This window comes from Sminthopsis crassicaudata, chromosome 4 (assembly GCF_048593235.1).
Source record: "Sminthopsis crassicaudata isolate SCR6 chromosome 4, ASM4859323v1, whole genome shotgun sequence".
Classification (NCBI taxonomy): Eukaryota; Metazoa; Chordata; class Mammalia; order Dasyuromorphia; family Dasyuridae; genus Sminthopsis; species Sminthopsis crassicaudata.
This window is the reverse complement of record NC_133620.1, coordinates 412809564-412836446: the sequence shown is the minus strand read 5'-3', so window position 1 is coordinate 412836446 and position 26883 is coordinate 412809564. Positions and strand designations below refer to the sequence as shown.

At 32.5% G+C, this 26883-nt stretch overlaps 1 protein-coding gene across 1 annotated transcript in view; it reads left to right on the top strand.

Annotated features, from left to right (window-relative positions):
• Positions 1 to 26883, top strand: part of DPYD (dihydropyrimidine dehydrogenase) — a 956758-nt gene that overhangs the window by 136843 nt on the left and 793032 nt on the right. The window contains exon 3 of the mRNA XM_074262758.1: positions 10216 to 10298. Within this exon, the coding sequence (XP_074118859.1) occupies positions 10216 to 10298 (83 nt within the window). The remainder of the gene's footprint in view (positions 1 to 10215; positions 10299 to 26883) is intronic.

Below are 26883 nucleotides of genomic sequence, written 5' to 3'. Positions count from 1 at the left end.
GGTATGTAAATGTGATTGGAGCTCCAAGGTACTTCCTGACTCAATTCTCCCAGTCCTAATGGCAAGAAAGGGATGAGAGGGAGGCCATCATAATTTTATTCAGGGCATAACATTTCTACTTTCCCTTCATATTCTATCACTGCAGGACAATTTTCTTAGATTATTTCCTACATTATTGTGTCAAGGTTCTCTTTTTGGCCCTAACTTTCTGGCAGTCCAATCATTGTTATATCTTTTTGATCTGTTCTCCAGATGTGCCTTTTTTCTTATGTTTCACATTCTGTTCTATTTTCTTATTCTTTATCATTTGTTTTGTTACTTCTTGCTTATATATAGGTCTACAGGTTTCAAAAAAAGCGCAAAATGCAACAAATCTATTTATGGGCACATCAAGTTCTTCCTGTTACCTTTGAAATCTCATTCAAATTATCAGTCATGTACCTGTATTCTTCTCCCTGCCTAGTAGGGTCAGCCTCACACAATATCTTCTCTTCCCATTTTCCTGAAAATAGGAATCCTATTCTTCTCTATCCATTTCCTCAGGATAGTGAAAAAATGTAATGTCCAGGCTAGCTCTCTGGTGGGCCTCAGGATCAGCCTGAGGCCTTAGGCTTGGTGGGGGAGTGAAGTGAAGGAGGCAGGAGAGCAGCCACCACATAGATGGTCAAAGATAGAGTCTGGACTCTGGAGTCTGGAGCCTGAAGTCTCCTATGTGGCTGAGATCGCTGTGGCCAAGAGCCCTCTGTCTCTGGGACTCCCTTAAAAACCCCAGTAGGACTACATTATTACATCACACTGGGTATGTGTAGCTGTAGAACATCATCACATTACCCTAAGTATATGCCATGTAGATTGACCACATTATTACATTTCATCAAGTATGTGCTTAACTAGAAGCACTTTGGTGTCCTAGATTCAAGTACACCCTTTCAGAGTTCCTGCTGCTACAGAAAAGGATCAGTAGATTGCTATTCCAATTTAAAAAGATATATAATTCCTATTTTATGATTAAGCTTCACAAGGGATCTTTCTAACTAATTGTATTAAAACTGAATTTGCAAAGAACTTTACAATTTACCAATTATTTCTTTAGGCTGGTAGATCTTTTTAGGGAATCACAGTCTAGAAGTACAGAGAAATATAAGCACTTTGAATATTAAAATTCAGCCCTTTATTACTCACAGAGATGAAAAAGTATGTATGTTTTCCTTGCCTATAGGCACACAGGATACAGACTTGAAGATGAATAAAATGGTGCATTTCTGATCCAAAATAAGTGTTTACACTGATTGAGAACCCACATTTCCTGAACCTCTAAGTTCATAACTATCTATTATGATTAGGTAGATTCATACCAACTAAATGAAAAAGGGGACTTGTAAATAGTCAGTCTACAGATGGTCTGGACTGCATCCCCTTTTATCAATCAAAGGATATTGTGATTAGAAAATTTTTGTAGCATGTTGAATAGGTGAAATTTGCTATGTAAATAATTTCCTAAATTCTTTATTTCTATCTCTAAATTTAACAGAGCAATCCAGGTTGAGGGTTCATGCGACATAGGTACATACATATACCGGTCATTCAGTAGTCAAAAATGGAGTCACTTATTTATATTAGCTATGTCCTAGAAAAAAGACCAATCCTCATAATTCTTTGAAAGATTACCCATGAAGTAGTAGGCTTCCCTGATTCTGGATAGTAAGCTAGTGTAAGACAGTGAGGACAAGTAAAATGATTTCCTCAGGGTTTCACAGGAAAGAAGTGGATTATACAGTTTCTAGATTTAAGTTGTCTGATTCTGAGTCGAGTTTTCTTTGATAAGATCACATAATTTAGAGATAAAATGAACCTTAAGTAACCTATGGCCCAAGGGTCTTATGCTTTTTTGGTGTCATGGATATTTTTGTCAGTCAATTGAAAATCCATGTACCCTTCTTGAATAGCATCTTTAAAGTATAAAATGAAATCCATAGGATTCCAAATGTAAATCCTATCTCAAAGCCCATTGGTATAGGAGTTTCTTCTTATTGGTGAAGATGAAGCCCCTGCTCCATTTGAGAGGTGGAACAGAGTTGACAAGAGACAGAGATCTTTAGTCTTCAAGACATTTGGGATTCTTCAGGTCCAGTCTTTGATTCTTGTTCAAGTATCTAGTAACCTAATTTCAGTATCAATATTGGTAATGGCAGAGTATTTTATAGTTGCCATTTATGTTCCTCTTGAATTTATTAGCCTTTTTTTCTTGGACAAGATTATCTCTAAATTCAGAGCTTTTCAATTCATTGGTTGAAGATTATGTCTGGAATTCTCACTTTCCTCATTTCTTCTAGCAGTATTCCCTGCCTTCCTTCAAGTACCAGATAAAATTCTGTGTTCCCTAATTCCCCTTAATCCTATTACCTTCTCTTTTAAATTCTCTCCATCTTATTCCATATATTTTATGGTTGCATGTAATTGTTTTCATGTTGTTTCCCAAACACACATTAGAGTGAGATTCTGGAGATCAGGGTCTAATTTTGTCTTTCTTTGTATCCCAAGTGTTCATCACTGTGCTTCACACATTATATGTGCCTAATAAAAATGACATTGCTTAAAATCAAAATAGTGGTATTGTGTTACTAGAGTGAAAGAAAGTAAATATCTTGCCATGAGCATGATTATTCTCCTTTAAATAGTTAAACTAAGGTCTAAAAATATGTCTTTAATTATTACATATGAAATTACCAGTTCTAGAAATAGTTCTAACAGTGAAATCACACCTTTTTAAAACAATTTTTGACCTGTTCTTGATAGTGCCATTTATTCAAGTTAATTGTTCCCAAATAATTAATCTCATTTAATATAATGAGAGTTTCTAAATTTATCCTAGCTAAGGAAATGTTTCTTTGTGTTTTTTTTAAGCCACAGTTGATTACCTCATTGAACAAATAAACATGATAAAAATGACTCAGTCTTTAGAAGAATATAAAGACTTTAGTAAACTCTAACTCTAGGATTAGGATCTTCTATAAAATATACTACTGTACAATTATTTACATTTATTTTATGTTCAGTCACAATCATTAGTTTGTGTCTTTGCAAGAAAAATAAAGTTAGATTCCTTATGTAATGAAATGTTTGTGGTCTCCCTCTGAAGAAATTGTTTACAGAAAAATCATTTAAATATGTTATTGATGCTCCTTTAAACCCATTTCTATCACTTCTTAATTATTCCTGCAATTCTTATACTCTGGATGGACCTTGACTTGAAAAAGAATATAGTTAAGCAAAATGAGTTAACAAGGCAGCATGGAAGACTGGAGAGAATATTAACAATCATTTCTTCTTGATAAATGGGGGGAAAGAATATGAACAATAAATTTTCATCTATCAACAACTTTGTTGATAAAAAAAAAATTCTCCAAATTACTAATAAGTAGAAGACTCCAAATAAGAAGAACTCTAACTTTATAACTCACAACTATCAGATTTGCAAAAGCAACAACAAAAAAAAAATGATAAATACTCCTGGAGGAGTTGTGAATAGATACAGCTATTCTAGAAGGCAATTTGGAACTCTCGTCCTAATATCACTAAATTTTTCATACTCTGACACAGTGATGCAATTCTAGGTTTAATTTACCAAAGAGATCAAAGAAAGAGGAGAAGGGATTATATGAACAAATATACTTATAGCAATATTTTGGCAAATAACTAGACATTAAGGAGAGAAGCATCGATAGGGCTAAAAATATTGAGGTATATGAAAGTAATGCAGTACTATTGTGCTATAAGAAATGATTAAGAGATTGTGTGACAATCAATTAAGATAGATTTGGCTATTCTTAGCAATTCAGTGGTCCAAATAAATTCCAGCAAACTTTAGACCATCCATATCCAGAAAGAAAACTATGGAGACTGATTGCAGATTGAAGCATTCTTTTTTCAACTTTTTTTCCCTTCTTTCTAATGGTTTTTCCCTTTTGTTCTGATTTTTTCTCCCAATATAACTTATATAGAAAATGTAAAAAAAATGAATTACATGTATAACCTCATAAATAAATAAATTAAAAAGAATAATAATAAATGAAATGATGAAAGATTTCAGCAAGGAAAGGTTTCAGAGAACAAACTGGTATACAATAAAGTAAATAGAACCAGAACATTTTGTATGATAACAACAGCACTGGGGGAAAAAAAACCCAAAAAAAAACCCCAACCAGGTTTTGATAGGATTATGATCATTTCAATGATTAATAACCAATTCTAGAGAACTGATATAATAGACAATCCACATCTTGACAGAGAAGTGATGGACTCAAGATGCAGAATAAAACATGTGTTTTTAGACATGGCCAATGTATTTGTTACCTGATGCTTTTTTCTTGTTATTTTCTCCTACATAGGGGAATGGAAAAGAAAAAATGAATACCTATTAATTGAAAAAGAATAAAGTGAGTGTGAGGAATGAATCATATGAACAAGATAGTCATAGTTTAGTTCCTGTGGAAAACAATTTGTTTTGTTAAATTTATTTTTAAAAGAAAAGAGAAGAAAGAAAGACTTCTGTCTCTGGAGTCAAGAGTCAACAAACTAGAATCTTATAGGGATGAAAAAATGGGTCATTTATAAAATTGTGTAGTGGTCATTAACCACATGTATATCTAGTTTTAGAGGGAAAAAAAGTATAGTTGGTTAAATAATCTCTAAGAGTCACTTTTAGTTAATTGTAATAATGGTTTTGAATGAGGCAAATGCAGATCTGGAAAACCATTGTGGAATCAGTGACTCTTCTTTCCTCCCTTTTTCCCTCCCTCCCTCCCTCTTTCTCTTCCTCCCTTGCCTCCCTTTCTCCCTCCCTCTCTCCTTCCTTGCATCCCTTTCTCCCTCCCTCTCTCCTTCTCTGCCTTCCTTCCTCCATTCCTCCCTTCTTCCTTGCCTTCCTTCCTGCCTCCCTCTCTCCCTTTCTCCCTCCTTCCCTCCTTCTCTGCCTGCCTTCCTCCCTCCCTCCCTGCTTTCCTTCCTCCTTCCCTCCCTTTTCTCCTTCCCTTTTTACCTCCTTCCCTTCCTTTTTTCTTTTCCTTACTTTCCTCTCTTTCTTCCTTCCCTCCCAACCTCCCTCCCTTGCTTCCTTCCTTCCTTCCTTCCTTCCTTCCTTCCTTCCACCTATCCTTCTTGTTTTTATGAAGCAATTAGGATTAAATGACTTGCCTGGGGTCACAGAGTCAGTGACTTTTCAAGAACCATACAAGCTAATTCATAAGCCTTGAGTAGGAGGAAAAAAGCAATAGCAAAAACATTCTTGAACACCATTTAAAAATTTCTGCAATATGAATATTATTATTTAATTTACTGAATTTTTTACTCCTTTTTTTTGCTAAAACAATATATAATAATATTGATATAAAAAGAACATTGATTAATTTTTCACCTCAAAAAACTCTTTAACTCATTATTTTCTCAAATTTGGGCAATCAAAAATCACTATTAAGCTTGGCATCAAATTAAAATTCATTAAGTGACTTAATATAGTGTTCTTGAAATATTGTTTAGAAAATTTCCAAGTGCAAAATGTAAAATTACTTTCAACTTTCAATAGTAGAATGGATTTCATTTTATTTTGACTCATGGATTTGATGAGGTATAACCAAATGTTGAGGTCTATACCTAAATAAAATTAGCATTAATTGAGGTCTAGTGGCAGGTTTGGGTACAGGGAGTCAAATGGAGCTCCCCTGCAACTCTTTTAGATTTGCACAAGGATACAAAGTTAAATGAGTTCTTGTAGCTGGGAGAGTCCTCTGTAAAGGAATTTACAAGTCTGAAAATCTAGATTGATAAAAAAAAAGGTTTACTGTAGGGTTTGGAAGTAAGGTTAAAGTCTGGTTAGTAAAAAGTATTAGATAGAGGAAGAAATACATCAAAAGCAGCAGGACAGATAGTCTGTGATGCAAAGCATGTTGTGGGCATGTTTCAACTCTCTGCCAAGAGATGATTCCAGCTTTGCTCTTTTATTTGTTTGAAGGGGCATATGGGTGGAGTCGTAGATTGATTCCTCCAGGTCCAGAACTCACCAGGTGGGGGTTGGGCTATCTGAGCAGATCATTAGAATGGGGGCTGGGTATATCCCAAACTGGCTCAGATCCGGATCTCTCCCCTTGGAATACAAAAGGGTGGTTTTGACCAGATCTTGTAAATCAACGGTCAGTCCCACAGGAAGTTGGAGACCAGAAAAGGAATCTTAAAGGGGGCTAAGCCCCCATCAGATTTGTCTTTAACATTTCTAAAATGTCAATTCAATCTTTGTATTTTATACATCTGATTTTGAGCATTAATTAAATCATTTTGAATAATTTTTCATGATTCAAAAGGGTTCTTACTCTGTCATTATCATAGCCATCACATAGTGTCCTGGTGCAAAAGCATATATTTATTTTTTAACAATTCTTTTTTTCAGTTTTTAGTTTGAAATTCTTTCCCTTCAATCCCTATTCCATGCCCTATCCACTGAAAAGGAAAGGAATATAATAACAAATTTACAGGTGAAATTATGAAGAACATATCTTAATATTAGTTGTATGACAATAACAAGAACAAAAAAAGAAAATAAAGTGAGAAAACTGTACTTCATTTCAGAATTAAATTTCCTCACTTCTTTCTCCAGAGGTTATAGTATTTTTCATCGCCAGTCCTTTGGAATTACTTTGGATCATTGCATTTATCAGAATAGCTAAGTTTTTCACAGTTTCTATAAATAATTTTGTTCATATTTGAGATGCAGGTTTAGTAATGTCATTTATGGGTCAAAAGATATGCATCGTTTTATACCATAGTTTCATTTTTTTCTCCAGAATTGCTAGACAAGTTTACAACTCCACCAACAGTTCATTAGTGAACATATTTTCCTTCATCTCTTCCAGCATTTGTTTTTTCTAATAAATGTGATTGTAGTAACCTCAGAATTACTTTACTTTATATTTCTCTAATCAATAGTTATTTAAATGACTTTAGCTTTGATTTCTTCTGAAAGCTGTTTGTTCATATCCCTTGACAATTTATCAAATGGGAAATGGCTCTCATTTTTATACATTTGATTCATTTCTCTATATATTTGAGAAAAGGTGTGTTTATCAGAAAAACATTATGAAATTTTTCATATTACTTCAGTTTATGGTATTTTTTCCTCAAAATATGGTTTCCTTTATATTCTTTTAATTAATTCTATTTTTGTTTTTGTTAGGATATCATGATTGATACTTCTGCCTTTTTTTACTTCAACTAAAGTATGATAGGTTCTGCTCCATTTCTCTCTCTCTCTCACTCTGTCTCTCTGCCTCTGTGTGTGTCTGTATCTCATCTCCATATTTTAACTCTATGTGTATGTATTTCAACTATTGTTTGTTGGATTCTGGATTCTAATCCATTCTACTAGCTGCTTTTGTTTTATGGATGAGCTCTTCTCAATTGTATTCACACTTATTACTATATATTTTCCTACTTTCTGTTCTCTTATATTTATTCTTCTAATGCTCTTTTTATCTTGTCTTTCCTCATAAATCTATTTTGCTTCTGATCATTGCCTCTCTTAATCTACCCTGTCTTTTATGATCCCTCTAATTTCTTTTTATTCCCTCTTATTTCTCTATTGGTTAAGACATATTTCTATACACAACTGAGTGTGTATATGTATGTGTGTGTGTCTGTATGAGTGCACATATGCAAACACCGTGATACATATATGCAATATATCTTCTTCCCTCTTTAATTTTAATGATAGTGAGTGAATAGGCAATGCTTAAATCTCACTATTATCTACATTAAATATCTTCTTTGGTGTCTCTTAGGTGAGTTAATCTCCATTATGCCTCTCCCTGCATCCTTCTTTCCATCCTTCTCTTTCTAATTCCAATTTATTTTGAGATAGTCTCAATATAAGTGATTCACACCCATGCCTTCTGTGTAGTCTTAAGTACTTGGGGATTATGTGTATAATCTTCCTATATAGGAATGTGAACAGTTTAACTTTATTGAATCACTATTTAATGTTTATATTTTTATGCTTAAATCTTGTGTTTGAATGTTAGATTTTCTATTCATGTCTGGTCTTTTCATCAGGAATGATTGAAAATCTTCTTTTCCATTAAACATTTATTTTTTTTTTTCCCTTGAAGGATTATAATCAGCATTTCTGGGTAGGTTTTTCTTGATTCTGATACTTGTTTCTTTGCTTTCTGGAATATAATATTTCAAGTTCTCTGTTCCTTGAACATGAAAGCTGCTAAATCTTATGTGATTTTGATGGTGGCTTTGAAGTATTTGAATTTTTTTTTTCCTTTGTATCCTTTAGATATGTTCTCCTTGACCTGTAAGCTCTGGAATCTGGTTACAACATTACTTGGGAGTTTTCATTTTCGGATTTCTTTTAGGAAGTGATTGTCAGATTCTCTCAATTTCTGTTTTGCCTTCTGGATCTAAAATATTTGGGCAGTTTTCATGGATAATTTCTTGAAATATGTCTAGCCTCTGTTTTAATTATACTTTTCAGGTAATCATGTGAATTTTAAATGATGTCTCCTTGATTTATTTTTCAGGTCTTTTTTTCTAATAAGTAAAATTTTCTCTTTTTAAAATTTTTGTTACTTTGTTTTATTATTTCTTGAGGTCTCATAGAATTAGCTTCCTAGTTTTTAAGGAATTATTTTCTTCAGTGAGATCCAATACTTCTTTCTCATGTGGCCTATTTTTTTTTAATTTTATTTTTTTCAGTTTTTTAACTCTTATAAGAAATTTTAATTCGCCTCTCATATTTTTCTTGCATCACTCTAATTTTTAAAAAAATTGTTCCTCCATCACTCTAACCCTTTCTTTAACTCTTCCATTTTTCTTGTTGGCTTAGGTTCAATTACTGTTTTGTTTTGTTTTGTTTTGTTTTGTTTTCCTTTAAGACTTTGGTTGTAAATGTTTTCATTGTTGTCTTTAGATTTTGTGTCTTGGTTTTCTCTTCTACCATAGTAGCTTTTTATGATCAGATTCTTTGTTGTTCTTGTTTGTTAATTTTTTCCAATCTATTTATTGATTTCAAATTTCTTTTTAAGCTGGTCTCTGCTTGAAGTAAAGAAGCATTGCCCTTAGCTTCAGGCTTTTTCATATACCTGCGTTCAATGCAAAATATTAGTGCTTTTAAGATGTAATATGGGAAAAGATGTGGTCGTTGCTTTCCTGGCCTAAACCCTGGGCTTTTTACAGGAAGATCCCTCCATTGCTTCAAGTGCTAGTGCTTTTCTTGGCCCTGGATGGGACTGTGAGCAAGTCCTCCACTCTTCTGCATCCACAAGAACTTGTACTCCTCTCTGATTTGGTACTGCAATCAAAACCCCCTCTTCCCTTGTGATTAATGAAAAGCTTTTCTCTCCATCCTGGAATTATGACCCAGAATTGCTTATGGGCAATAGAGTTGCTAATTAATGCCATCCAGGCCCAGTCCCAGCAAAGGGTCCTCTATAATCTGTTTCTAACCAATTGTACAAATCAAACCTTTTTATCATCTCTGGATTGAGAGCTCCAAAAGCTGTTGCTTCTTTCAAAGCTGCCTTTAAGGCCCTGTCTGAAGTTCAGCCTGTCCCATACCCTGGTATCACAGATCTCTCTTGCCAATCTTCTAAGTAGTCTTAGGCTAGAAAAAATGATTCACTCTGACCTTCTGCTGACTTTGCTGTACCAAAATTCAATTTGAAGAACTATTTTAAAGTTGTCTAAAGTTGAATGTTAGGAGAGTTTGGCTGGGTTGCTTTCTATAATTTCCCTCCAGATGAATACATTTTGATCTTGGTATGGGTTTGATACAGAAGTTAGAATGTTGATTGTTGTTTTGAGTCCAGAATCTTGTATTGATTTTCCTTTCATGTATATATTTCTAGTTTAGTTCACATGAAGAAAGCATCTGTTAGTACTCAAAATAGTCTAGAAATTCTACCATTTTATTAAATATTCATTCTGTCTACCACATTTTGGAATACTTATAAAATGATTTCCATGACAACTATATCATAGGTTACTTCTATTTGGTTACTGAGTTCACTGTCAATTCTAATGAATCCTATCCAATTAAAATTGTGTGCATAATTTGTATAAATTCATAGTGAATATTATTAATTATATTTGCAGATAGAAGCATGTAGATACTTTTTCTTTCTGATGTTATAGCAATTCATGTCATGCTTTCATATATCATAGGCCTGTCCAAAGCTAGAAAATAATTTTGATGACATCAAGCACACGACTCTTGGTGAGAGAGGAGCTCTTCGAGAAGCAATGAGGTAAGTCTGGGTCACCATGGCAACAGTCACAGATGTGGTAAAGAAAAAGTCATTCTTCATTATTGGGGGAACAAATGAGTTCATTGCCACCATTCAGCTCTGTTCTCTAAGGTATTAATTTGTCAGTGGAGAGGCTTCCCTTGAGGCTCTACTTTGGTTTTGAAGCTGCATAAATGTTCAGCCTCGCTGCACAGTAAAAAATGTAAATGTTTAATTTGTGACTTAAAATGCTTAAGGGGTGTCTTGTTTTATATTTATACTAAACTGTGTGAATGAATGAAAATATTGTTCATCTAAATTCTGCCTGTGTTGGAGGGATTGTACAATGACTTGGTATTATTAATTTATGTTTATATTAAAAAAAAATAGTTATGTATTTTCAATTATTAGACTTTAATAGGGTCATATTCAAATAGTTGAAAAAAGTTTTTTTTTTTCCCCTCATTAAAATTTTTAAATATTTTGCTTTGTTTTTACTCTATTTGTAGTTCTATATATTTACAGGTATAATATTTTGGGGTAAAAAAGTTTTACAGTAAGAAGTTTTATGTGAATGTCATCATTATTATTTCTCATGAACTTGGGGAGTTTTCTAGTAACTTTTAGTAAAGTATGTTAAAAACATAATAGTTGATTGGACTCAAGAAAAAATAACATATGAAACACTTTAAATGGGTTTGGAGTAAAATTCATTACTTGATTTTAGAAAATGGAACAGGTGAATCAATTTTCTAAAAAAAAAAACTTCTGGAAATATGATATAATTATTTTTAAAATGGTTATAAGTGTTTACTTGGTGTGAAGAATTGATAATGATTTTTTAAAAAAAAATTTCCTTATCTTTTTTCCCCTTAAACTTTGAGGTTAAAGAGGAAATGAACAAAAAATTAAAATAGAAGGATTATCTAACTAAATGCTCAGTGAAGTAGTTCAGATTCTATTCCATTTAAAATAATACATAGTTACCATATACCTTAGTTTAGAAGCTGCCCTCATTTAGTAACCTCCCTTTTACCATGCAAGCAGCAGGGGAAAGTAATTAAATTTAATAGAAGCTGCCCTCATTTTGAAGCCACTTCTATTTAAAACCACAGGGGGAGGTAATTAAATTTAATGGAAACAGTAGCTTCTACACAAAGATACATGGTACTTTCTATATAGATGATTATGATGTCACAAAAAAGAGGAATAATATATTGCTTGTAGGAAGGAATTACCAGCTGGAGCAAGTGAACCTTTGTTGTTGTTGTTGTTAATGTCTTTACTAATAAAAAGGAAAGGAAAAGTAAACCTGAATACACAAATGAAACTGTATCTTTGAATAAAAAGCACATATATACAGAGATAAAGTTTGTTCATAAAAATAAATCTAGAATCAACATAAGATATATAATTTTTGAGTTGGCAACAAAAATTATAAAATAAATTTGTTTTTCAGTATTATCATCCCCATGTATTTGCAACTTTTGGAGTCAAGAATAAACATTTTTATTTTAGGAAACTACTGTGTATCTACTAATGTTTTTATTATACAACTCAATCACCCATCTACAAATTCAGACACATAAAATTGAAATGAAATGCTGTCACTTGGGCGTTAGAGCAAAGAATTAAAGAACCCCAAAGAAAACAATTGTTGAGAAACAGAATTATTGAAAATGGATTAAATGAGGGAAGAAGAACAAAGAAGGGGGAAAAATCAGTAGAAATAGGGGAAAACATCCCTAAGGGATATCTATAGGAATTGTTTCTTTTATACATTTATTCATTTAATTAACTATTTTAAACCATTTTATAAATTACATCAGAAGGTACCCTTTATCATATTCTCTCCAGGTAGTTCTTATTATGGAAAAACTCCAACATCAGACCCATAGTTGAGATTATATTTACAGTTAAGTTGGATATTTTCATTACTAGATAAGTCAAATTAACAAATAATTCAAACATTTTTAATATATTGTATGGCTTTACAATATTTGGATACTTGTTTGAAATGATACTTTTTTTGCTTTGTTTTTTACTATTTCTTAATAACATTACTTTATAGTGTGTACATTTTCATGAACCATATAGAATAAAAGAAGGCAAAGGGGTTAAAAGTACATGGTGAATGACAGGTAAAGAGTAGAAAGAGTATTGAACTAGGCATCAAGAAGATGAATTCAAATCCCATATTACTACTTGGTATTTTCAGAAACTTATTAGTTCTATAACCTCAAACAAATCATATTATCTTATCAACACACCTATATAATCGACAAAATAATATCATCTATCTCCCAGGAGTGTCATGAGCATCAAATAAAATTCTTGTAAAGTGCCTTGCTTTAAAAAACTTAAAGTGCTGTATAAATGCTATCATCTTCATCATTCTTATTAGTGACCTCCTCATCATAAACATCATCATTCTCTATTAACTAAATTCTGTATAATGGAAATTGAATGTAAATCCTAGTGATATTCCAACTTTTATGTTCTCTGATTATTGGGATCTATTCTTTAATATAATGAAAAAAAAACCTGTTTTTGAAAGTGTTTTTTTTCTGCAGCTTTGTTCAATGTGAAAGGTATTTCCACACTTGAGCCAATTAATTTGCAAGTACAGAACAGACAATAACTACAGGAGCAGCAACCACAAGAGGACACATTTTTTGAGCATTATATTTATGAATGGAATTGACTGCCTTTACATTAATGAGCCCTGTATTCCTAGAAATGTCTAATAAGAAACCCAATGACTCTCTATGAAAATGACAGGAAAATGAAAGGAAAAAATCTTTGCATCATTTAATTGATCATTCAAAGAACATTTATTAAGTACCTGCCATACACCAGATATAATCCTAACCCTGGAGATGCAAATAAAAATACTGAAAAATGCCTACTCTCAAGAATTTTATTTCATGGGTAGATTATTGGTCCATGTGACCTACATACCTTTCTAAGATGAAAACAATATAATTCAACATTTCTAATGACACATAAAAGGATAATTAGTTAACCCTTAAATGACCAATTAGGCAATTATTGGTTAAATGACAATATTTTTTAAAGTTCTTAAAACTTCAAGGAAATGAAAAATATATTTAAAATAGCAATTAGAGTAAATTGAAATCCATAGACAATGTATGTTTATTCAGAGTACCCAAAATTGGCTCATTTATTGATAGATACTTGCTTAATTGCTGATGATAGTTGTCCTTACTCTTGGTTGTGGCATTCTAGGGTCTAGCATTTTCTATAAATAGTTCTCTAGGCATTTAAAATACTTTCTAGTGGTACTAGCATATGAGAGAAAACATGTTAAGATTGTATGCTACTCTGCTGTGGCTGCCTTAATGAAACTTAGAGATTAAAATTGAAAAAATAAATGGGCCAATTATAGTAAAAAGCTGTACTTCCAGTAACTTCATCATGAATACATTTTGTTTCATATAAGTAATGTTACTTTAAATTTTTAGAGTGAGGAGATAATTATATGAGCAGAGGAACAAGATGAAGCAAGATAATAATAGGGTCATGTAAACCCAGAGCAAAGTATTCAAGTATCTCCAAATGGTAAGGAGTTGCAGGATCCTAGTATTGAGCATGATGATCTTCAAGCATGGCCAATGGAAGGTATCCTCGAACCCTTCAGTCTGAGTTTTCTAGGCTTTCCATACTCCTTGAGTTCTGTGGTGATTACTGATTCTGTTCCACATAAAATAGTAATATATGCAATGGAGAAGAGAACCATGTTTGATTCTCTTTCACAAATACAGAGGTTAAAATTGGCTACAAAACTATGTATTTCTAGTTTGAAAATTCCAAATGAGGAGGGAGAAATTCCTAAGAGGAGAAGGGAAGAAGACATCTTATAGCAAGCAAAGATTATTGCCTAAAAGAAACATTGCAAAACAGAGCAGAACAGAACAATGTTGAGATTTTTTTGTTCTACCACAGGAGAGAAGAAAAAAAGTAGGCTATAGTTTTTTACGGGCTCAGAAAATTGTAGTATTGAAGTTAGAATTTAATTTCTTATATTCTCCTCTATTCTTTAATAGAATAATGACAGCAATAATAATCTTATACTTGCATGTTTTTTAAGGTTTATAAGTGTTTTACTTTTTTATTTTTCCTATTTTCCAGATGAAGTACCTTGAGGTACAATGTTAAGTGACATGCATGGATACAAAGCTAACAAATATCTGAGATATTATTCAAATCTAAGTCTCAGATTCTAAGTCCATCTCTCTTTCTAATACTCTTAAGTTGCCTAGTATATTAAATATGAAAAAAAGAAAATGATAGTTCTCTGGAAAAAAATAAAAAATATATATATAAAATAATTTTAATCTTTATTGGCAAAGGAATCTTACAAACAGCAATAACAAAACAGATCCATTAGGGTGATAGATTGTTGAACCTGGAGTAAGAAAAGCCTGGATTCAAATTCTAGTAATCATTGACAAATCACTTGATCTCTGTAAGCCTCAGTTTCCTTATTTCTAAAATGAGGAATATCTTCCAAATTCCTTTCTATCTCTGAACCTATCACCCAATAATACCATCAAGTTTCTTCTGAGACTACAGATCCAATAAGAGCACAATTCTAGGTTACTAAAAAAAGCAAAAACAAAAACAAAAACAAAAACAAAAACAAAAAAAAACCAAAAAACTTTTGAGGTATCAGAATTTTAGATTAAAAACTCAGAAAATATTTTATTTTACAGTAAAGAAATTATATTCAAGTGGTTGTGCAAAGGGTGAATTAACTAGATCTATCCTCTCAGAGCTGTGATTTAGCCTCTGGCTGACCCTGTCGATGATTTGAGCTTTATAGCACTAGATGGCAATATTGAGTTGAAGAGCTGGGCTCTTCAGGTATGTGCTGTATTTTCTCCATCTAGGCCTCTGTCTAGGAATATATTTTCTTAGATAGAGTGTTAGATGCATAATACATACATACATACATATATATATATATACACACACATATATACACATATATGTGTATATATATGTTTATATATACATTCATATATGTGTATGCATGTGTGTGTATATATAAAGATGACTATGCTAAAACCAATTTTAGAGAATTCAGAAATATAAAAGAACTTAACGTTTTCATTTTCAAGAAGCTAAGTACTTTACGAAATTTTCTTTTCCTTAAGAAAACTAATTTGTTCTTTTATTAAGGTTGGTCCCTTTCTGGTATCTAGCCACTTTAAGACACCATCTTATTTTTATCACTTTTTTTATGATATTTTTCCTCTGGAGGTTTTCACTCTTTGAGTCAGTCTACTAGTATTGCTGTAAAATCCCTTGCATTAACCTTTAATATTAATTTTAATTGTCAACCCTCATCTCTCCCCATTTCAATTTCTTGACACCAATAAAACAGTTGGCATGTCTACCCCTCAGATGAATGAAATCTGAAATTGACCTAGAGTCAGAGACAAGGACTATTAATAATTTTTTCAAGTTTTTATAATATCAACTACATAAGGAAGAGATTTTAAATATCAAACAGTAACTGCAAAGAATAACAATGGACCTCTGTATGCTTATGTATTCATAAGAACTAGAAAAGGACCTTGTATATTTGAGTAGAAAATTGATTAATTGTCAACAAATAGATATCAATATTTTCAGTCATTGCCTTCTAGGATATTGCTGTTTATAAACTATATAGAAAGCAACATAGTATTATGTGTACTCAAATGCTTTCTAGTGGTAGTGGTTTATTAAAGAAAATATTTTAATGAGGCATATCAGCCTCATGCTTTAGCTTTCTGGGGGGACTCAGGGATTACTATGGAAGATGCAAGTGAACCAATAATACTTAAAATCAATAGATTCAAGCTTTAGTACATACATTTTGCATAGTTTTTAATTATTGTTTATTGTAATTGTTAAATCAACCCAATGACATTGAATTCAAATAGATAAATACTTACTAAGTGCAAGACTCTATTGCAACACCTGGAAATAAAACAAAAAAAAGATAAAGTGAAATCACTTCTTACTTGGTTTAAACTAGTAACAATTTAACTTCTGCTGAAAGCATGTACTTCCATTTCTTACAAGAAATTCTTTCCTCTTAGGGCTATATTGCCATAGTTCATGATGGGATAAATCTGGCTCTGTAGGCTCTGAAATAGGTATACTCCATAATACCCTTTGAAAACTAAGTGTCTCCTATAAGGAGACTATATACTTCTAATACTCAGTGTCACTGCTGATAGCAATTGCTTTTTAAAGAGATAGAATGGTTATGGAACAAAAATCACCTCTCTGGGTTCAGGTGGTAGGTAGCTATTGCAAAATATTTGTTTATCACAAAGCAAGACTTATGAGGTTGAAAAACCAAGAGTATTTATTATTATTATTCCCAAGAATTGGTTCAGACCTCAGAAAAAAACCTGAATAATTATGAGAATTTTGACAAAGTTTCTTATACTACAATTTATGTGACAGAGAAAAAATCATTTATGTATTGCAATCTTGTACATTCCCTTTAGGTTATAAAAAGGTAAAGAGAAGGTAGGTCTGTCCATAATCCTTTAATGTCATCAAAGTTGGAAGAAACTTAGTTAAACCAAGTCATAGGTCATAATCTCATATATTTTCTAAAGACTCAAAATTTGGTAAACAATTGATAAACTATAATATTGAAATAGTTCATTTGATAAATTATAGAAATCTATCCCAATCATGCTTTCCAGAAATCCAATCATGAATTATTCCCATTATCTTCCTCTTCACTTCTATTACTCTTTTGCTAAAAAAGAATTTGAGAAATACATGAATCTGTGGAGATTAGATCTTTTAAAAATTTATGTAAACTAATCTCATCTGCACTCTTACCCTTTCCCCTCTCCCCACCCCTTAAGCAAGGCAATCATTCCATACTTAATTAAATCACCGTCCTATTCGCCACAGTAACTATACCATACCTGTCTTTTCAAGCTTCCTCTATCACCTCTTCCCTTAATCTTTTAACAGAGGATCTAGCCTTATATTTTACATTTTGTGATGGGTTCTCTGTTTTTTTCTTTTACTTTTTTTTTCTTTTACTTTTCATCTTATATCACATCTACTTAATGCCAGTTTCAGATAAAAAGGTAGCCAATCCTTCTAAATGTGTGTTTTCTTCTCCAACAGATTACCTCACTTTCTTCTCTACTCACAATCTAATCTTGAATATCACTCCATTTATTGACTTCACTTGACCCAAAGGTTCCCTATGTCAACCATATGAGAAAGCTGTTTATGCTAGGCACCTTTGCAATCTGGCCTCCAACCTCGTTTTTTTTTTTTTGTTGTTGTTTTTTTTTGTTTGTTTGTTTTTCTGTTAGGTTTGTGCCTAAAAAAAGAGTTTAGAATTTTCTTCTATACTGTCAAACTAGCATCCTTAACTTTTTCAAACAAGTGATATTTCATATCCAAAATTTGTACCTTTATAGAGGTGATCTATCACGTCAGGAATGTCCTGCCTTTTTATCCTCACCTCAGAAAAGAACTCCTAGAATATTTTTTCAAGGAATAGCTGGGACATCATCTCCTACATAAGAGCTTCTCTTATTCCCCATTGTGAATATTCTCTCCTCTCAAAATTATTTTGAATTAGATCTTACTTCTTTTGTACTCATTTTCTTGTTTAAGTGTCATATTATATCCAGGACAATATAAGCTCGTTGCTCTCTCTCTCTCTCTCTCTCTCTCTCTCTCTCTCTCTCTCTCTCTCTCTCTCTCTCTCTCTCTCTCTCTCTCTCTCTCTAACACACACACACACACACACACACACACACACACACACACACACACACTCCAAGGAATTGGGGTTAAGTGACTTTCCCAGGGTCACACAGCCAGGAAGTGTTAATTATCTGAGACAAGATTTGAACTGACTTCAGGACTGGTGCTCTATCAACTAGCTGCCCCAAAATATAAGCTTCTCAAGCAGAGTTTAGGAGAGGTCTTACAAAAAAGAGGTACTTCAAGATGTTTGTTAAATTAAATTATATTTGCTTCTCTCTCTCCCACATACACACCTAATGCAATATATGCACACATAGTACACATACATGTATTCATATGTGTGCAAATATACACATGTCCATACACATATACACATTCATGCAATGGTACCTGGAAGACTATTTCTTCATAATTTTTCTATTATCTCAACTTGTCTTTTAATCTACAGAGCAACCACAAGCAAATCTGGTTGCATAATAGAATTTATATGTGATAAAGATTAATTTAAACAATATTCAATCTAAATAATGCAAAACACCAGTCTAAAAGAAGTAGAGCCCTAGGAAAGAATTATATTGTTTACTTATGAAACCTGTTGTCATTTCATATTAAAAATGCCATGTTATTTACCGACAAACTAAAATAACATTGCAATATGCCATTTTCATGGCAATTTGATACTATTTGAGGGATAATTTCAGCTTCTGAAGGAATGTATATTATTGGCCTGTGGGGTATCACTATTTCATTTATTTTGGAGAGAGAGAGGGGTAAAACAAATAGCACCACAGCTATTTGAACTGAAGATGAAATAGAATTGAAATTTACATTTCTACTTGGCATCAAAGTCTGTATTAAAGGTTTGTGAAGAAGAAATTTCTTTTGTTTTACTCCCAAAGAATGTTACACAAAGCTCAGTTGTTAACATAGAGTGCCAATTATTTTTAGATACTGACTTTGAATGAGCAGCTAATAGTTAAAATTATTTAGGAGATAAAAAATTGGTACTGTGAGAATTAGCTTTAATTTTAAGTATCCATAATTGAAGTGCCACATTATGATTTTAATGTTATGGTAATCTTGTTAACATGCCGTTGTGTATATGCTATCATATTTTAATGTAGTTGCGAAGCTTAAGTAAACTATAAACTAAATTGCTTTTTGAATCAAGCTTTTACAAGTGGAAAATTATTGGTTTACATGTTTTGCATACATATATTGTAATCATATTTGGCATTTTCTACAACAACTTAAGAAGAACAATAGAGTAGATTTATACATAATGCCTAATTGTATTTTAAGAACATTAGAATCTTTTGTTAATGCCCATTCTTATTAATTAGGGCTCATTCCATTTTGTACTCTAGGATTCTACCACATTTTAAATGTTAGCCTTGTCTTTTGGGAGACAACACATGGCAGAAATAGATCTCCCAAATCTTGCAAGCAATCAGTGCTCTCTCAGGTGCTTTCTATTATTGCAGATAGGTTGAATTGCCCCTATTTTTCACCACCATCTATTTTGATGTCATTTTTGGTTTTATAAAATAAAAAAAAATGCATTCCATGCTGTCTAATATCAAGTTTGCCCAGTGAGTAAAGTTAGGCTTTCTTATCTATCTTTGTCTCTGGAACAGCTGAGTATTAAAATAGTTTGAAGCAGATATTTGGTGAAAACCATTATTCCAACAGAAGTCCTTCACCCTGTCTCTGCTATCTACTAGTTAGTTTAGACACAGAGATCCTTTGAAGTTTCTACAACTTGATTCACTGTGAAAATAATTTCATTATTTTTCAACAAACATTTATTAAACACTTTCTATCTTCTAGTTGGGCCACTAAGTATGTAGTGGATAGAATGTTAGGTCTAATGTCAGGAAGATTTTTGAATTCAAATCTGACCCCACACACTTATAAGCTGTGTGACTCTGGGCAAATCATTTAACTCCATCTGGCTCACTTTCCTCATATGTAAAATAAGTTGCAGAAAGAAATGGCAAATTGCTCTAGTATTTTTGTCAAAAAAATTCAAAGTAGGATCACAAAGAGTTGAATATGGCTGGAAAAAATGACTGAACAATAGCAAATTGTTCTACTTGTGTTCAGTGTAGGAAATACAAAGACAAAAATGAAATGATCCCTGTCTTCAAGTAGGTTTCACTCTATGAGACATTTTCCTCCGGTTCCCTAGCCCTGTCAGAGCTTGGGAGTTTTATTTATTATTATAGAGTCTGTTTCCCATGTGACCCTGAAAGAGTTCATATAATTTCAAATTATAACTAACTTAGAAATTGGGGAAAGCTATGGAGTATTAGAAAGTATTGAGATTAGAAATCAGAAGGCCTGGGTTTGAATATCAGCTCAGCAAATTAAGTTTAGTTGCCACTTTCAGAGACTCACTTTGAACTACATCTCTGAAATCTTTCTGATCTAAATTAAATTATCCTATGTATCCAACCCTCCTAAATTTCAGACATACCTGTAAGCAATATCCATCTGAATGTTTCAACAGCACATTAAAATCATCATATCTCAAATTGAGTATATGATCTTCACTATTGCTATTGGAGATAGCAACATGACCTTCGTCTAGCATGTTTGAAATCTCAGTGACTTGACTTTTCCCATAGTCACATTTCTTACACTTTCTGTAACTATCTTCTTCGAATTTTCTTTGTGTAGTTTTCTTACACCTGTACCTTCTTCTCTGTTCTTAATGGTACCACTCAATTACAGGCTCTCATTAGAATATTCCTGGCTTATTGAATTACTTTCTAAGAGCATAGGAATTGAAATTAGAAAGGATTTCGTTATATGATGATTTGTTAAAGAAATTGGAAATGTTAGCCAGGAGATGAAAGCAATCAAGAAAAACATGATGACTCTATTCAGGTATTTGAAAATCTATAATGGAGAATTTATTTTGCTAGGAGTAAGAGGATAGACTCAGCAGCTAGACTGAGGAATACCATACTAGGGAAATAATGGCAGTGAAGTTCCATAGTTCCCTAGTGCAGCCTAGTGATGAGGTCATCCTGGTCTGAATTCTGGCACAACCCAGTTTCTAACATGGCCCAAAAACAAAGTCCCATGACCCCATTTCAGATCAGCAGTGATTTTTCCATAATTGATCATCCATGGGCCAGCCCTGACCACTCAACCCAATGGCAAAACCCTGCAGTCACTAACCCCTAGTACAGGATAACAAAGAAACCCCACTCTCCCTTGCAGGACATTTGAGACTATGACCTCTCTAATACAGGAACTGAATACAATTTTAACATAAAATCATGACATAGGCTGGAAAATTAATTAACAAAAAAGAACCCAACCATAAAAGTTACTGTGGTTTCAGGGAAGACCAAAACACAAACTCAGAAAACAATAACTTCAAAACTTCTACATGCAAAGTCTAAAAGAAAAATGTGAATTTGTTTCAAACCCAAAAGGAGCTCCTGGAAGAGTTTAAAAAGGATTTACAAAAATCAAATCAGATTGGTAAAAGAAAAATTGGGAAAAGAAATGAGAATGATGCAAGAGAATTATTTAAAAAGTCAAAAACTTGTTAAAGACAGCCTAAAAGTGGAAGTAGTTTACAAAAATTTTTCTGAAGAAATCAACTGTTTAAAAGGTACAATTGACCAAATGGAAAAGGAAATACAAAAATCCCCTGGGGAGGGGAGGATTTGAACTCAGGAAGATGAGTCTTCCCAATTCTAGGATGAGTACTCTATCTACTATACCATGTATTTGCTCTCTCCCTCATTTCAAAATTTTAATTTCCCAGATTGTACAATTTGACAAAATTTTGAAATTTAGGTTAGATCAGGTTATGGCTACTATATTTCTAAAGCCTATGGAATTTTTCCTAGGAGTGAAATGAAAGTTTCTCATCTTTATTCATTTTATAGTAACTATTCTAATCACAGAACAATACTGGATTTGACAATAAATATTCAGATCCTTGCTTTGGACATAGTTCAGCACCATGGTATGGCTTTTAGAAGCATTATTTATTTATATATGATAAAGAGCACTTTTATATACTATAGCATATTACTGATCAACTTTCCAGTTTCCTTGAGCAGAAAAGTTTGACTCAATTTGTTACAATGCTAACTCTCAATCTTGAGAGTAGCTTCTGTAATCGGTATCACCACTTTGACTTCTACATTATAGAAATTTGAGTGCCTTTATTTAAAGGCCCTTCTTATCATCAACTCTTCTTTGAACTGGATGTTTGTCATTTGTTCACACAGGTGATATGTTCAGTCGACATCTTTGCCATGTTTACAAACCAATTCTCTTGACAATGTCTTCCCCTGTCTTCCACAAGTTTAGAGTAATTTCTTCTTTCAAATGGGAAAGAAGAATGATTTACAAGAAAGCTAAATTACTCACCAGCATTATATTTGTCATTGTCATCTTTTTTCTACATCTTTCTTTCCTTCTTTCATCCCTGTAGATGATGTTTCTAATTTCATATGCACTGGAGGGATATTGCCTGAGACATTTCTTACCTAGGGGTATAGTATCTGGATGGTTACTCAAAATAGGCAGAATTTAAAAGCCATCTTTGAAATAGTGTGTTTTTCCCCTGCACTTGAATAAGGGTAAATAATTTTGTGTTTGGGTAAGGAAGTTCTTGTTTTGATAGAAGAAAAAGAGAACTATAATATGTATTATCTTTGGTTTTCAGTCTACCAGAAATAAGCTCTGGATTTACACAGACTGCTTTAATTTAAAGGACAGTTCCTATCCTACCTCAAATCATAATTCTTTGACTTATTTTGACTACCCTCAAATTTGGTTTGGGAACCTCAAAAGAAAGCTTCTGATTAGGATTGCAGAGATGTGTATAAAGAGGTCCACCAATTTTCTACAAGCATTCAAAGTTATAATGCAAATTGGGTGTTGAGAGCAGCACTGAGTTCATCTCACATAAAATACAAAAGAGACATAAGGGACTCACAGGAGCCCATAAAATTGACATAATTTTCATTACTCTCTAGTGATTCCTGCACTCCCATTAAGGATATCTACATTCTCCAGAAACCTATGGTTTGTAGTTACCTCAGAGGGAAAATAAAAACAAACATATAGTTTCTGGAGACTTTACTATCTCTCCTTACCTCATCTACCTCAAGCAATTTCTTGAGTACCTTCATCATCCTCAGGTCCCACAGAGGATCACTTATGGTTCTCTTTGTGCGTGTCTCTTTGTATCTGTCTCTCTTTCTGAATCTCTGTCTTTGTTTCTCTAAATTATATGCACTCTTACATAACTCAAATATGAAAATAAACCTTTAGGAAATATTTATTTGAGATAATCACCTGAAATCTGTATTCTTTGTTAATATTTAAATCTGATTCTCCACCATGGATACATAGTATGTGTATGTATTCTAAGAATAATAGCTAACATATAGAGTTTATTATGTTTCAGGCACTGTGTCGAATACTTTACAGTTATCTCATTTGATCCACACAATAGTCCTGAAAAGTTGGTGCTATTACTCTTCATATTTTATAGATGAGAAAGCATGGGTTTAAGTGACCTGACTAGGTCATATTAGAAGGCATCGTAATTCCAGGAGGCATAGTACTCTAGCCACTATACCACCAGTTGAACCAGATGCCATGAAGCAGTAAGAAATCCATTTTTCTTCTATCATTTCTATCATGATTTCTTCTATTTTTAAGAGACAAAATAAGATGTCTATAGATACATCTATTTCTGAAGAAGTTGTAACTGTGAATAAAGAGATCTCTAGCAGCCTATATGCTAAGTAATTCTATGGGAAATCTATGCTAATATAATAAATAACAGCCATCTCTTCCAAAAACATTTTAAAAATATCAAATAATTTGAAATCCCATAGTTAAATGTAATTGAAAATACTCAAAAAGTTGATGGTAAATAGAAATATGACTTTTTAATTTTTTTTTTTTAATAAGAGGCTGAAATAGGCCTAACTTCACTGGTTCAGTAATTTCAAAAGCCCTCCCTTTGTGTTGCCAACAGTATTCTACTACTCAGATTACAACTTCTCTTTTCTTTAATAAACTTTTCTATAGAATTAGCTAATAAACTGGTTTCTGGTGATGAATCTCTTCAAACTTAAAAACAGTGCTGCTCAAACAAAATGCAATTCATAACTGGGAGTGTAGAAAATACTTATAATTCAGAAAAAGTCCGAAAGAGAACAACAAAGTTGGGGGCTGAGGCAGGAGGAAACCTGTTATATAAAGATTGATTGAAACAACTGTAGATGTTTATATTAGGGAAGGAAAGACTTAGGGGATGGAGAGCCATAATGGCTGCCTTCAAGTACTTGAAAAGTTGCCATGAGGAAGATAAAATAGATTATTTATGGTTGGTACTACAGAGACAAAAGTAGAAGTTGTGGCTGGAAACTCTGGAGACAAATTTAATCTTGATATCAGGAAAACAACTTTTTAAAATTTAGAGCTATCAGAATCAGAAATAGTTATTTCAGAGATAAACCTCACTGGAGGTTTTCCTGTAAAGGCTTAATGACCAAGAGTCAGAAGTGATAAAGGATTTGTTTTGGGGTAGGGCTTTGAGGAGAGAACTTCTCAGGTCATTTCCAACTCAACTCTAAGCTTCTGTGATTCCGATGAACCTCTTCAAATGCAGCCAGAATTATTTTCTCCTAACAAAGAAAGAAGACACAACTGGTCTGTATCAAAATCTTTTGGCCCAGAAGGACATATCAGCGGTCATAATTTGCTTAACTAATATTTTAAAAAGTAGGGTTGTTGTTTCATTACAAAGAGACATTCAAAATGTACTAGGGCAAACTTAAGAACAAGAATGAATTTCTGTGCCCCAAATATCAGCCATTTCTCCATCTTTGTGAGTACAAAAATTGTCTTGAGCCTTCCCCTACCCAAATGCCTTACAACCTCCTTAACCAAATGTAGGTGTATTGTGTGAGTAGTCAAATTTTGAACTTAATTTTTTGGAAAAATCGCTACTGTTTGAAAACAGAGTTTTTTCTTATAGCAAAGCTCAATTGAGTGTCTTATTTTCCAATTGTGTTATCTCTAGTGTTCCACAAAGTGATTGACCTCACTGTATAGATTTATATTATAAATCAACAGAAACAGAAACGGCTTCATACAGATCTTGATTGTAAGAAGGAAAGTCCACAAGAGAGACTATTTTATGAAGAAAAGATGTAGAGATTTAACACTGAATTTTCCCCCCTAGGTCTACATAGCCTTATGAATGAATAAACTTTCTAATCTTCAGTATTCAAATAGTATGTATAATTTAGATTTTTCATTTAGGAGTTTTATTTTTTTAAACCACTAAGGAAAAAAAATCAGCAAAAAATCAGCATTTCTTCTCTTACATTTTATATATATATATATATATATATATATATATATATATATATATATATATATATACACATATATATATGTATGTATGTATATATTTAGGTTGAGAATGATAATGATTTTTGTAATGATTATTTCATCACCCTTTTATAATAAAGAACAATTTTATAATGTCAGATGACATTATAATCATATAATAATATGATATTCAGGCACAATATCCTAGCATCAGTTAAAAATGCCAATTAAATTTGGAAGGTTTCAAATAAATGGAACTTAGAAAGGTAGCTAAGAAGTATGATATACCTATAACTAAAATGCTGAGTATATGATAAGTGACATTTACACAGTGATTTAAGGTTTGCAAAGCACTTTATTTATTTGAGCCTTACCACAACCCTTCAGGTATGTGATTACTGGCTTTATTGCCCACATTTTATAAATAAGGAAAGAGGAGCTGAGGGAAGTTACTTGATTTACTTGTTCCTGGTCACATAGATAATAATTATCAGAAATAATATTTGACTTTATTTTTCTGATTCTGAATTTAATATGTTTTCCACTATACTGAACTGCTTCTCTATGTGCTATAGACTAGGAGACTATAGTCATAGAATAGAAATTAGTGTCATATTAAAATTATTAGTTAGCTATTTTGTGTCTCACAGTGGTTTCATAATACAATTTAAATTTCATGATATTATTTGTTGGCCTATTTAAACAACCTAAGAGTATTCAAATATATTGGTAAGAAATCACAAATATTTACTGTTTCATTATTAATTACCAGATTTTTAATAAACCATACAAAATAATCCCAATATATATGTAGTTCTTTAAATGTTTTTAAACCACTGTTCATATATTGTCTCATTTGATCCAAAATAGAATACATATCTATATGATAAATTCCACAGAATTTTAGAAGTTTTGAGAGCCACTATCTTTTCTTAGGTGAGTAGAGAAAGGAAGGGGACATTTTTAGAGGACATGAGATCTGATATTGTGAAAAGGAAAAAAAAATATGACGAAGAATAAGGCTGTAGAATCTTTAATATTAGTACATTATGGAACAATAGGACATCAAGAGGGCCTCATTATATTATTTGGAATAAGATATGAATTAAAAATAATTCAAATTCAACTGGGACACTGATGCATTGTTGGTGGGGTTGTGAAAGAATCCAACCATTCTGGAGAGCAATCTGGAATTATGCCCCACAAGTTGTCAAAATGTGCATACCCTTTGACCCAGCAGTGCAACTACTGGGCTTATATCCCAAGGAAATACTAAAGAAGGGAAAGGGACCTATATGTGCCAAAATGTTTGTGGCAGCCCTTTTTGTAGTGGCTAGAAACTGGAAAATGAATGGATGTCCATCAATTGGAGAATGGTTGGGTAAATTATAGTATATGATTGTTATGGAATATTATTGTTCTGTAAGAAATGACCAACAAGAGGAAT